Source organism: Nicotiana tomentosiformis, chromosome 5, assembly GCF_000390325.3.
Source record: "Nicotiana tomentosiformis chromosome 5, ASM39032v3, whole genome shotgun sequence".
Taxonomy (NCBI): Eukaryota; Viridiplantae; Streptophyta; class Magnoliopsida; order Solanales; family Solanaceae; genus Nicotiana; species Nicotiana tomentosiformis.
Genome location: NC_090816.1, coordinates 56292513 through 56305866, shown reverse-complemented (window position 1 = coordinate 56305866; position 13354 = coordinate 56292513). Strand labels below are relative to the sequence as shown.

Below are 13354 nucleotides of genomic sequence, written 5' to 3'. Positions count from 1 at the left end.
TACGAAACTCTTAACTTGGTTTTACACAATGAGCTAGTAAAGCATGCTAAAAATTGAAAATTTTCATAGCTAGAATCTGGCTCAATGTACTCCATCATGTTGCCATATCTCCTTATCATCCTGTGGTCATTGTATCCTCCTCGAACTGATTCCCTAAAGCACGAAATGGTCGTATCATGCATCATGTGAAAATTGCATAAATATACCATGCAAAACCTGTATAGTGGCAGCAGCAGTACGCTACTCTAGCCAGATGATGTACATTTTGACCATTTGCTGGACTCCTCCCTTCTTGCACATTGTTCTTCACATATCCGACATAGAATCCATTAGGCAGATTCAGCATGTTTGAATAAACTTGTTTGCTTCCAATCATCATGTTTCAACCATAATCATATTTCCCTTGTATGCAATTATTGTTCTGATCCTCAGGTTTGGACAAAGTGACTTATCCAGATAAAGGATTTTTCCCCCTTGTACTGGTAATTCACCAAAATTCTGGAAGACTATATCACCTGCATGATCAAAGGCAAGGTCTGTGATAAAACCAGCTGTGTGTTGCCTTCTCTAAATGTATGATGTATCTGCACATGTTGGCCCCTTTTGAGCTTCTGGATGGCAGATACAATTGTAGTTATACTCCATGGAACCTCCCATATACCATCCAGAACCTTCTTTAGTACCAGAGAGTCAGTCTCCATAATGAGAGGTGTCAAACTGATGCTCCACACAGAATTGTAAACCTTTCTTGACTGCTAAAGCTTCTGCTAACATCGTTTCCTGGAATTCCACAGCCTTGGCATATATTAATTCACCTTGGGAGTTTCTGACACAGAATCCTATAGCACTCCTACCAGGATTGCTTCTACTGGTACCATCTGAATTACATTTATAGCTCTCAGGAGGAGGAGGTGACCAGTAGACAATCTTAGGGGTTGTTTGGTTGTGGAACTAACGGGATAGTAGGGGGATTAAATAGTGACGAGATTATTTAGTGGATATATTTTTATTGGTAGATGTTTGGTTCATTGGACTAAAAATGGGATATACGGGGTATAATATTAATATAAAACATGTTTTTGGTATATCTAGATAAGTTGGGATAAACTTTCATTTTCAATTTAACCTTGGACTTTTTAAAGGACTTTGGGGGAAGAGCCTTGGAAAAGGGCATCTTTGTCATTGTATTGTTTTATCCCGGGATTAAGTAATCCCGGGATTATTATCCCACCCTCAATATGGGATAGAATAATACTGCAATTGTGGTATAAATTAATCCCGGATTCGAAAATTCAACCAAATGTGGGATTAAAAATAATCCCGTACCTAATCCCGAGATTATCATCCCTTATCCCACCAACCAAACAACCCCTTAGTGCTTAGCACTGGTTTGTAAGCTTCAAAGAAAGCATTCATATCAGGCCATGATCTGGGGATAGATTGGAGCCAAGGATACCTGTACTTTGCCAACTGATATAGTAAGTTATTGATTTCCTTAAACCATTCTAGTAAAAGCGACCCTTTCCCCGTGCCTTAAAGCATTTCTCCTTTTCCACAATTGCCTTAACATGATTGATGGAAATGCCTGGTGCAATGGCTTCAATTTAACAACTGTCTTTGCATTCCACCAACCCATGATAGCAGCTTTTAACTGGATGGGAGGAAAAGACAAACCAGCAGTCCACAGAATAATTCCAAATTCTAATAGCAACTGCACTTGTTAAGAAGGATGTGCTAAAGTATCTTGTTGAGGTGAAATACAACAGCTGCATTTTGAAGGGTTAGCAAACTGCATCCTCATTAGAATATCATCTGTTGGTAATTTGGCCTTTCACAATCTCCACATAAAGAATGAAATTTAAAAAGTAAAGTCTTTTCACCCACATTGGTTCATAGTAAATTGTACCTCTTCCCCGTGTCTAATATACTGCCAAGCACTCTTCACAGTGAACTGTCTACTTGCTGTTAGCTTCCACCTTGCTTTGTCAAAATGATCTCGTTCATAAATCAGCTTAACATTATTCAAGATATGCTCAGCAATCTCCTCAGATACCAGATGTCTAATTTCCTGTCCAGTCTCCATTTTCTATCAAATCTGCTCTTCTTCAATAATATGCTCAGCAGGGACCACATGATGTAGTCTCCCAATTGCGTCCAGTTATCACACCAATAGGTTGAGAAACCACATTGTTGAGAAACCACATTTCACTTCCCACCATATTTCTTGTTCTATAAGATCTCTAGCTGAAAACATCTTCTCCCACTGTACTAGTGTAGGAGGATCTTTCTTGTAGCACTTGTTCCACAGAAAATTTATCCACGATTTTGTGGTTCAAAACTCCACCATAATTTAGAGAACGATGCAGTTGACACATCAAATAATGATCTAAAGCCCAGCCCTACTTCATTTGTAGGTAGACTGAGACTGCCATGTAGCCTAATGCCTACGTCTACCTTCTTCCTTGTTACGCCAAAAGAACTGTGAGAATATACGGGAGAAAAAATCTATTATTGATATTCTATTTAATTATAATACAATGAACCCTATTTATGGAATACATATCATACTCCTATTCTATGTACGACTAGGACTAATTTATATAATTTACATAACTATCTAACACTTCTCCTCAAGCCGGTGCATACAAATCATATGTACCGAGCTTGTTACATATGTAACTAATACGAGGACCAGTAAGGCACTTGGTGAAAATATCTGCAAGCTAATCATTCAACTTCACAAACTTTGTAGCAATATCTCCTGAGAATATCTTTTCTCTAACGAAGTGACAGTCAATCTCGATGTGTTTAGTTCTCTCATGGAACACCGAATTTGATGCAATATGAAGGGCAACTTGATTATCACACACAAGTTCCATCTTGCTGAGATCCAAACTAGCTCACATGTTGCCTTAGCCATTGCTCGATATTCTGCTTCTGCACTAGACCGAGCAACCACATTTTGTTTCTTGCTCTTCCAAGACACTAAATTACCTCCTACTAAAACACAGTATCCAAACATAGAACGTCTATCAGAAGATGATCGTTCCCGGTCAGCATCTGAGTACCCAACAATTTGCTCATGGCCTCGATCTTCAAACAATAATTCTTTGTCTAGAGCTGATTTTATATATCGAAGAATGCGGACAACTGGATCCCAATGACTATCACATGGAGAATCCAGGAACTGACTTACCACACTCACGGGAAAGAAAATGTCAGGTCTAGTCACTGTAAGGTAATTTAATTTACCAACCAGCCGCCTATATCTTGCAGGATCGCTAAGCGGTTCCCCCTGTCTTGGTAGAAGTTTAGAATTCGGATCCATAAGAGTGTCAACAGGTCTATAACCTGCCATTCCTGTCTCCTCAAGAATGTCTAAGGCATACTTCCGTTGTGAGATTACAATGCATGAGCTAGATTGAGCAATCTCCATACCTAGAAAATACTTTAATCTGCCCAGATCCTTAGTCTGAAAGTTCTGAAAGAGATGTTGCTTCAACTTAGTAATACTATCCTAATCATTGCTGGTAATAACAATATCATCAACATAAACCACCAAATAAATACTGAGATTTGAAGCAGAGTGTCGATAAAACACACAGTGATCAGCTTCACTACGAGTCATGCCAAACTCCTAAATAACTGTGCTGAACTTACCAAACCAAGCTCGAGGAGACTGCTTTAGACCATAGAGGGACCCGTGCAACCAACATACAAGGCCACTAGACTCTCCCTGAGCAACAAAATCAGGTTGTTATTCCATATAAACCTCATCCTCAAGGTCATCGTGAAGAAAAACATTCTTAATGTCCAACTGATAGAGAGGCCAATGGCGGACATCAGCCATGGATAGAAAAAGGCGGACTAGTGCTATTTTGGCCACGAGAGAGACGCCCAAATATCTGAGTATACCCTTTGGCAACAAGACGAGCCTTAAGTCGATCAACCTGGCCATCGAGACCAACTTTGACTACATACACCTAACGATAACCAACAGTCGATTTACCCGAAGGAAAAGGAACAAGCTCCCAAGTACCACTCGTATGTAATGCAGACATCTCGTCAATCATAGCCTGTCGCCACCCTGGATGAGACAGTGTTTCATTTGTAGACTTAGGGATGGAAACAGAGGATAAGATGACACAAATGCACAATGGGGTGATGACAGACGATGGTAACTTAAACCGACATAATAGAGATTAGGATTAAGTGTAGACCGTATACCTTTCCGTAGTGCAATCGGTTGACTAAGAGGAGACAAGTCTGCAGTATTAGCAGGGTCAAGTGTAGGACGTGATTCAGCTGGGCCTGATGCTGGGCGCGGGCGGCGATGATAAGTCAGGAGAGGTGGAGTTGTAGAAGGTTGAACTAGACTAGGTGGTGGAACTGGAGCTATATGTGGTGGAATTAGAGCTGTAGGTGGTGAAGCTGGAGTTATTGAGGAAGATGAATTGGAGATAGTGACTGAATCTCCAAAAGATGGAACTGGTAGCACATCAGAAATATCTAAGTGATTACCTGGACTTGTGAAGTGTGATTGAGTTTCAAAGAAGGTAACATCAGCAGACATAAGGTACCGCTGGAGGTCAGGAGAATAACATCGATATCCCTTTTGCGTTCTCGTGTAATCCAAAAATACGCACTTAAGAGCACGAGGAGCTAACGTATCTTTTCATGGAGTAAGATTATGAACAAAACACGTGCTCCCAAAGACACGAGGTGGAAGAGAGAACAAATGTAAGTGGGGAAACACGACAGAGAATTGAACTTGATTCTGGATGGCTGAAGATGTAAGAATTGTATCCCCCCAAAAACGCAACAGAACATGAGATTGTATAAGTAGGGTATGAGCAGTTTCAATAAGATATCTATTCTTTTTTTTCCAGCTACCCTATTTTGTTGGGATGTGTACGGACAAGATGTTTGATGAATAATCCCATGAGAGTTCATAAGCTGCTGAAATGAGGAAGACAAATACTCTAGGGCATTATCACTACGAAATGTGCGGATAGAAACCCCAAATTGATTTTGAATTTCAGCGTTGAAGGTCTGGAAAATGGAAAACAACTCAGATCAATTTTTCATCAAAAATATCCAAGTGCACCTGGAATTATCATCAATGAAACTGACAAAGTAGCGGAATTCCAAGGTAGAACTAACCCGACTAGGACCCCAAACATCTGAATGGACTAAAGTAAAAGGTGACTCTTCTCGATTATCAAGACGCCGAGGGAAATGAGAGCGGGTATGCTTACCGAGCTGACATGACTCACACTCTAGGGTGGATAAGTGAGATAAACCAGGTACCATTTTTTAAAGTTTTGACAAACTGGGATGTCCCAGCCGTTTATGTAATAAATCTGGTGAATCATTAACATGACAAGTTGTTAAAGGAAAACAAGATGTGAGTCCATGTGATTTTGCAAGGATAAGGTAATAAAGTCCATCCGATTCATGCCTGGTACCAATGATCCGCCCTGTACTGCATTCATGTATAAAAACAAGGTCATCAAGAAATAAAAAGAGCATTTAAGTGATTTGGCTAAGCGACTAACGGTTATGAGATTAAAAGGACTACCGAGAACATAAAGAACTGAATCTAAAGGTAATCGAGTTTCTATTGGCCTAGGTTGTTTAAAGATGCCTATGAGTTCGTGAGGAGGTGTGATAGGTGCCAGAGAACAGGAACAATTACGAAAAGGCATGAGATGCCATTGCATGGTATTATGGAGGTTGAAATTTTTGATGTATGGGGAATTGATTTTATAGGTCCGTTTCCCTCGTCCAATGGGTGTAAGTACATTTTGGTGGCCGTTGACTATGTGTCGAAGTGGGTGGAGGCCATTGCTCTTCCTACCAATGATGCCAAGGTTGTGGTTAACTTTGTGAAAAAGCATATCTTTACAAGGTTTGGCACTCCGAGAGTGATGATAAGTGATGGGGGTACCTATTTCTGTAACAAGCTATTGGACAATATCTTAGCGAAGTACGGGGTCAAACATAAGGTTGCAACCGCCTACCATCCTCAGACTAGTGGACAAGTTGAAGTGTCAAATAGAGAGATAAAGCAGATTCTGGAGAAGACGGTTAGTGCAAGTAGGAAAGATTGGGTTGCAAAGCTTGATTATGCTCTATGGGCATACCAGACCGCCTACACAATTCCAATCAGAGCCTCCCTTTACAAGCTGGTTTATGGGAAGGCATGCCATTTACCGGTGGAACTTGAGCACAAGGCCTATTGGGCGATAAAGAAGCTGAACTTTGATGCAGAATTAACGAGTGAAAAACGATTGATGCAATTGAACGAGTTTGATGAGTTTCGCTTGCACGCGTATGAGAATGCCAAGTTATATAAAGAAAAGACCAAGCGCTGGCATGATAAGAATATCTACAATCGCGAGTTCGAACCGGGCCAATTGGTTCTCTTGTTCAATTCGAGGTTGAGACTCTTTCCGGGGAAGCTCAAATCGAGATGGTCGGGCCCGTTTGAGGTAGTGAGAGTCACTCCACATGGTGCAATTGAGCTGCGCGTCGTAGGTGGCAAGAGAACGCTCTAAGTGAACGGACAAAGAGTAAAGCACTATTATGGAGGTGACTTTGATCGTCAGAAGTCGAAGGTGTTACTTGCCAATGGTTTGACGAGATTCTACGTCATGCTGGGACGTTAAAGCAAGTACTTGTTGGGAGGCAACCCAGCTTTACTGCTTTCTTTTGTTTTTATTTTTATTATATTATTTTTGTAGTGTCTGTTTTTATTTTGAAGAATTATAAGCATAGGAAGCAAAGCCATTGGAAGAGTGCAAAAGCGAGCTAGATGGTGAGAATTAAGTGTGGGGTGCCCACACAAAGGACCATGCCTGGGGGAAGTCTGAGTACCTCGTGAGCCGTGATTGCTTCGGCCTTTGGCCTTTCAGGGAGTTTCTTGTCCACCCTCGTTATTGTTTTGCTTTATTTGTGCATTGGAGACACTGCATTCTTTTAAGTTTGGGGTGGGCGAATTCCTCTAGATAATTAGTAGTAGTATATTAGTAAAAATGTTTAACTTCTTATTTTGATTTTAGCTTCTTCTTTTTTTATTTTCGTAGTTGTGTAGTATTTTAGTAGCTTAAATAAAGAAAAATCGATTTTTTTTAATAAAAAAATTGGACTTTTCCCGATGATGGATCTCCTAGATAGTTTTTTTGAGGGATTAAAGTCTAAGCAAAATCCAAAAATATGTCTTTTAGTTTCCTTTAGGTAGAAATAATCCCCCGTGGTTTTTCTTTGTGGCTCGGTTCTTTTTCATGGGATGTAGTTTGAATCGGGTAGTAGTTTTTTTCTTTTATTTTATTGTTTTAGAGTAGGACTTAGGAAAAAATGGAGGAAGAAAGATGAGATTCCTAGGCGTCCTTGACTTGTTTGATAGTAGCATATTTAGGGTTTGGCATGTGTAGTATCTTCCCTATGTGCTAAAATGGCTTATGATGGCTTGGTTATTTGGATAGCATGTTTTGTGACGCCTGCGTCTCATTTTCTTGACTTATGTTCACTTTGTGCTTAATGCTTAATATCTTGTGGCTCCGTGAATACTAGCATTAGTTTGAGAGTCGGAATGAGACCGTTCTTAGTGAGTCATGTGCCGAAGTGAGATTTTTGTGTAGTCCATGTCATTGTACTTGTGTCTAGAACTTGCCCCGTATGTGAGTCGAAGCGAATGTTTAGGTGGGGCTTGGTTTGAAAAATGATTTTAGGCTTTCTTTGATCTTTTCGAGCGTTATTGCTATCACAAATAAAATCTATCCCTAGTTAACCATTTTGAGCCTATAGACTTTTATTTGGCACCCACATTACAAGCTTATACCCTTTTTATTCTTAATTGACGTTGTTTTGATCCTTTTACCTCTTAAAGCAATTTAATTGTGAAATGAGCGCTAAAAGAAGTAAGGATGGAATTTGGGCGGCTTTCGAGTGGAACCAAAAGAAAGGTGCACTTGTTTTGTAAAAGAATACACCACTATCGGAAAAAAAAATCTGAAAAATGAGAAGGAAAAATTTAGATGAATAAATTGATATCTTGTTCTTGCTAGTGGGTACGGATTAAAGTAGTGCATAAAGAAAGAGGGAACATTGTTAGGGATGATTTTAGTTGTGAAATTAAGATTGGGATTGAAGAATTTGCGCTTACAGTTGATTATGTGATGTGTTAAAGTGATTAGGAGGGTTAGCCACTATTCCTAAATATATCCTTACCGCCCCTTAGCCCACATTACAACCATAAAAAGTTCTAATTGATTTTAGACCGAGTGAGCTTACATTAGTAGAGATTTACATTAAGGGCAAGTCTATGGTACCAATTGCATGCATGTGACTTCTTTTGTGAGAGAGATTTTCTTTTATGTGTGAGTCCTTAAAATATATTTGATCATGAGATTCGAATGTGTTGATTACACTTACTCTCTTTGATTTTGTTGCGAGGGCACATGATTTCACGAGGGATAGGTAACGTTATTAGACTTCTCTATGATGTTGAGTGTTTAAGCCATGAGTGCATTGTGACATTAAGTCGGTTTTTGAGGCTAGGATTGTTATAAGCACGTTGTCTTTGTCGTGAATATTTTTGAAGAATGGCATAAATAAAGGGAAGTGTAAGAGATTGCATATGCTAAAGTTTAGTTGTTGCTATCAACCATGGGCATAAGGGTAGTGTGCTTTGAATAGTAGGAGTTTAATTTTGTTTCGTCTATTATAGTTGTGGTTTGTTCGAGAACGAACAAAGGTTTAAGTGTGGGGTGGTGATGTTGGACATATTTTCATATGTTTTGACACTAATTTACCTGCATTTTTACTGCTCTTTGATTATATTTGGTATTGAATATGCCCAACTTAGTTTGATTATGGAGTTTTATACTTATTTGGAGTGTTAATAAATAATGTAGGTACATTGACGAGAGATTGTGGAACAAAAATAACGAAATTGGAGAAAATTATTTGTTGGAGCATTCAAACGAGTTCATACTAATTGGAATGGGAGTTGTCTTATGTTAATGGGTTAAACAATGATCAATTAGGATGCAATGAGATGAAATGCATGAAGGGAAATTAAAGAAAGAGAGACAAAGACACTACCTGGAAAGGAAAAGTTAGGCAAAAGCCACTTTGGAGGAAAAGTAAATTGGCAGCACACTAACAACGAATTGGAATAGTTCCGGGCGACGCGAGATTGTTACCTCGCGTTTGAGCTCGCGAGGCGCAGCCTGTCGCGAGATTGTTACCTCGCGTTTGGGCTCGCGAGGCGCGGCCTGCCGCGAGATGCTTCGCGCGTTTTGCGTGGCGATGCATGATCCGGATTTCAAGGCTATTTTATTTCCTTTTTGGTTTTGGACTTGGTTATTTCGTCTTGGCCTTTTTCCTACACGTATAAATAGTCTTTAAACACTATTTTTACGAAAAGTTTTGACCGAAGGGAGCACAGAGCCGCCGTGGAGGTCAGAATTCATCAGATTCCATCTTTCTTCCATCAAACTTAGTAATCTTTACGTTTCTTTGGATGAATTATTGTTTTGCTACCATGTCTAAGCTAAACTTCGCGTTCTAGGATTGTGGTTGACATGATTATTAACGTTTATTAATTACATCTTTGTTAATTCGGATTATCATCTTGTGGTTTCTTTAATTCTAGTTTTAACTTGTGAATTGTTATAGTTACCAATTCACCCTACTATCTATTCTATGCTTGGGAAAGCCATGTTTAGATTAGAGTAGAATTAAAGAGAGCTTGTTTCTGAACCCGTGGCTCGGGGAACGATTTCGCGGTTAGGATAGGAATATACCTAACAGTTTTGCTTAGTTAAAAACCGTATTATATTCGTTCATGATAGACTCAATACCATAGGAATATAGGATTGATATATTGTGGATATGCGAGTAGTATTGTGGGAACATGCTACTCATATAAACGATCCGGTCAATTAGCAACCATTGATAATCTGGATTAATAAGTTTGTTATTGAACTCAATAGGATTGATAAACCGACCACTAACCCTGGAATCTTCATCTCCATTGATTAAAATCCAACCACAATCGTTTGCTCCTAATTAATTTAGCTAATTACTTGTTTAATTTCCGCAATAATAGTTTAGTAGAAAAATAATATTTTTTTGATTATCTTAGACAGTTAATTGATTTTAGTTTGCTTAGTTAACGATTAATCTAAGTCTCTGTGGGTTCGACATCCGACTTTCGAGTCACTTTATTACTTGACGGCCACGTATACTTGTGTGTACTTGGGGAACCAATATCTAGTCAAACACTGTCATATAAAATGGGACGGAGAGAGCAATAATTACTAACTGACCCTTGGTTGATTGCAGCATGCAACAAGGGCCATCATGGTCCTGTACACTGTGTTCGATTTGCTCCTAGTGGAGAATCATATGCTTCAGGATCTGAAGATGGAACAATCAGAATATGGCAAACAGGGCCTCTGACAAATGATGGTGTTGATATGACAACAAACGGAAAAGTGAAGGTTTCTGCAGAGGAGGTTGAGGGTTTCCAGATATCAGACGAGAGGAAAATCAAGGAGGAGGATCTAGCTGATTAGGTGGCATGTTAACCAATTTATGATGTAATGTATCATCTGTTCATTGATATGATAGTAAACCTCGGAGCAAGTTCCATTTGGATCTTTGCCCCTTATTTTTTGGATCGTTTTCATAGAATAGACTTTTGGTCTTTTTTCAAATTTAGATTATTGGTATTTCACTATTTTTGAACTTGATGTGCTAACATCTTGATGGTATTCCTAGCTTGTTTTGGAACATTGTTGTTTGATATCATCAAGACAGGTTGGATACACCTATAACAAAGTGCATGTTTCGGTCATCTTTTATCTCAGCCCCTAAAGGAACTACGAGTGATATATAGTTTTTCTCGAGCACTATTTACTCCCTTATTAATAAAAAGCTTTTTTTTTTCTGCTTGTGTTTCAGGAATTGCAAGGTTCAACATGATTCAGGTTCATGTATGTTGTCACAAATTGACAGATAATAACGAGGGGCGAGAACAATGAGTCGTGTACCTTATTGACGCAGCGGAAACTGTTGAACTCACCACCAAAAGAATTGCCCCAAATCAACCTTTGAATCACTAGGAAACAAAGTGTATTCCCACAAACTAAATGTCTTTCTTTGTGTGTTTTTGCAAAAGAAAAAAGAAAACTCTTCTTTGTTAAAGAAGAAGGTTTATCTGAACAAAGGTTCGTTCCTTTTTCTTGGAATTTTTTTCTATGGGAATAGGAAGCCCAAAATAAGGGTTTTTTAAAGGGAAAGAAAGAAACTGCTTTGAGAAAACTGCTTCTTAACTAAACCCAAACGTGTAGTAACTTCTCCAAAGAAGTTATTTTGTTCTCAAACTCTATCTCTTCCCAAATGGGTTGGGTCAGCCCATATAGAGTGACCCGGTATCCGAATTTAATACCCAACATCTCCCACTTCGCTCATGATGGGCTAGAACTCAAACTAGTATCATGAATAAATAACACACTTAATTCATACAGACAAGTAGTTTGTGCGACCTGTGAGCATCAAGAGCTATAATATATTTCAAACCTATTAAGGTTATTCTAAAGCTCTATGTAGAAATCCGATCACATTCGTAAATGATTCACTAGTATCATGAGGATCTTGTTACTCGCTATACCCTAAACATCATCCGCTACTCCAGTAGCTAGTTATTTGATCCCTCATCCTCGAAAGAGGTGAACTCGAGTTCAGGTTTAACTTTGTATCCACAATTACACCCAATACCCTCGTGGTAAGTGTAATGGTCGACCTATGAATACAAGTTAAATTACTAAATTTTAGTCGTCTTCCCTTTCTACTCGAATCTTTCCATTCTAATCAACTGTTTTCCTAGACATGCACTGCATTGCCTAATCACTCATGGCTATTAGTGCGATGCTAAAGTAGCAACACTGGTTGGCATTTCAAGAGACAGTAAAAGGTCAAAGGGTATCTTAATAAAAGTTTATATAACTTCTTTGGGATCTCACGCAATGAAGAAGCAGGGACTCATTCTTCCATTATCCCATTGGTCGATAGCACACGTGGTATGAAACACATGTTACGGTGTTCTCACCTTATATTGGCGCCTGTGCCTTATTATTTTAATCATTCAACACCGTACAGATCTTGGTCTAGACACCTCCAAATGTCTAACTCGAGTTTCTCACTTCAATAATCCTCAAACCATCTTCTAAGAGAATCTTCCATCTCGCTTACAAAACAAGCCACAATCGAATAGTGAAATTCGTAAGTCTGATTAGTTGTCAAGACCGACCTCTACAAGTAAATATAACCTCACATTATCTAAGGTTCTATAAAGTCACATCTCTTCACGATTCTTAACGTAAGAGGCAATTGCTCATGTGAGAGAGCCAATCTTGCGACTTGTTCGACACACTTTATCAACAAAACATTCATCACATGCATATGAGATATAAGCATAAATTCAAGAGTCAAATATTGATGAGCATATTATAAAACTAAAATCATTTTACAATACATATATATGTTCATATCCTTCGCAAACCTAGAGCCATAACATGTTTCTCAAACAGGTCTCTAGATATCGCCTTTGTAAAAGGATCAGCTATCATGCTTCGCGTAGGAATGTATTGTAAATTTATCTCTCCACTTGCTACCATGTCTCTTACAAAGTTATACTTGATGTCAATGTGTTTGGTCTTGCTGTGATACTCAGGATCTTTTGTATATGCAATAGCTGCTTGACTATCACAATATAGAGTCATGGGACCTTGAGAGTTCTTTGTAATATCCAAATGCTCAAAGAATCTCTTCAACCAAACAACTTCTTGTACTGCAGACGCACAAGCCACGAACTCAGCTTCCATTGTTGAAAGAGCTGTACAGGTTCGTTTCTTACTTTTCCATGATATAGCACCACCATTAAGTAAGAAGGCATAACCAGATGTTGATTTTCTATCATTCCGATCACCAGCCCAATCAGCATCTGTATATCCTCTCAAGTATAAATTATTTCCACTATAACATAGTGAATAATCTGCAGTTCCCTTCAGGTATCTGAAAATTCTCTTCACAGCTTTCCAATGATCTCTTCCGGAATTGGATTGATACCTGCTAACCAGACCTATGGCATAACAAATGTCTGGGCGAGTACACATCATAGCATACATCAAGCTCCCGACAACACTTGAATATGGAACTCGAGACATGTCTTCCTTTTCATTTTCAGTCTTGGGACACATTTCAAGGCTTAAAGTTTCACCTCTCTCTATAGGAGTATCCATGGATTTGCAACCGTTCATGCGACAACGCTCCAAAATTTTCT

General features: G+C 38.9%; 1 protein-coding gene across 4 annotated transcripts in view; it reads left to right on the top strand.

The window, feature by feature from the left end:
- The window catches only part of LOC104092241 (uncharacterized), a 31099-nt gene extending 20232 nt beyond the window's left edge, over positions 1-10867 (top strand). For 2 of the 4 annotated variants that reach the window (XM_009597776.4, XM_009597775.4), the window contains 2 exons: positions 433-534; positions 10354-10867. In XM_009597776.4, coding sequence (XP_009596071.1) covers positions 433-534; positions 10354-10586 — 335 coding nt within the window. In that variant the 3' untranslated portion in view covers positions 10587-10867. The remainder of the gene's footprint in view (positions 1-432; positions 535-10353) is intronic. The other 2 variants (XM_009597779.4, XM_009597778.4) reach the window with 1 other exon arrangement.
- Positions 10868-13354: the final 2487 nt, after the last annotated feature.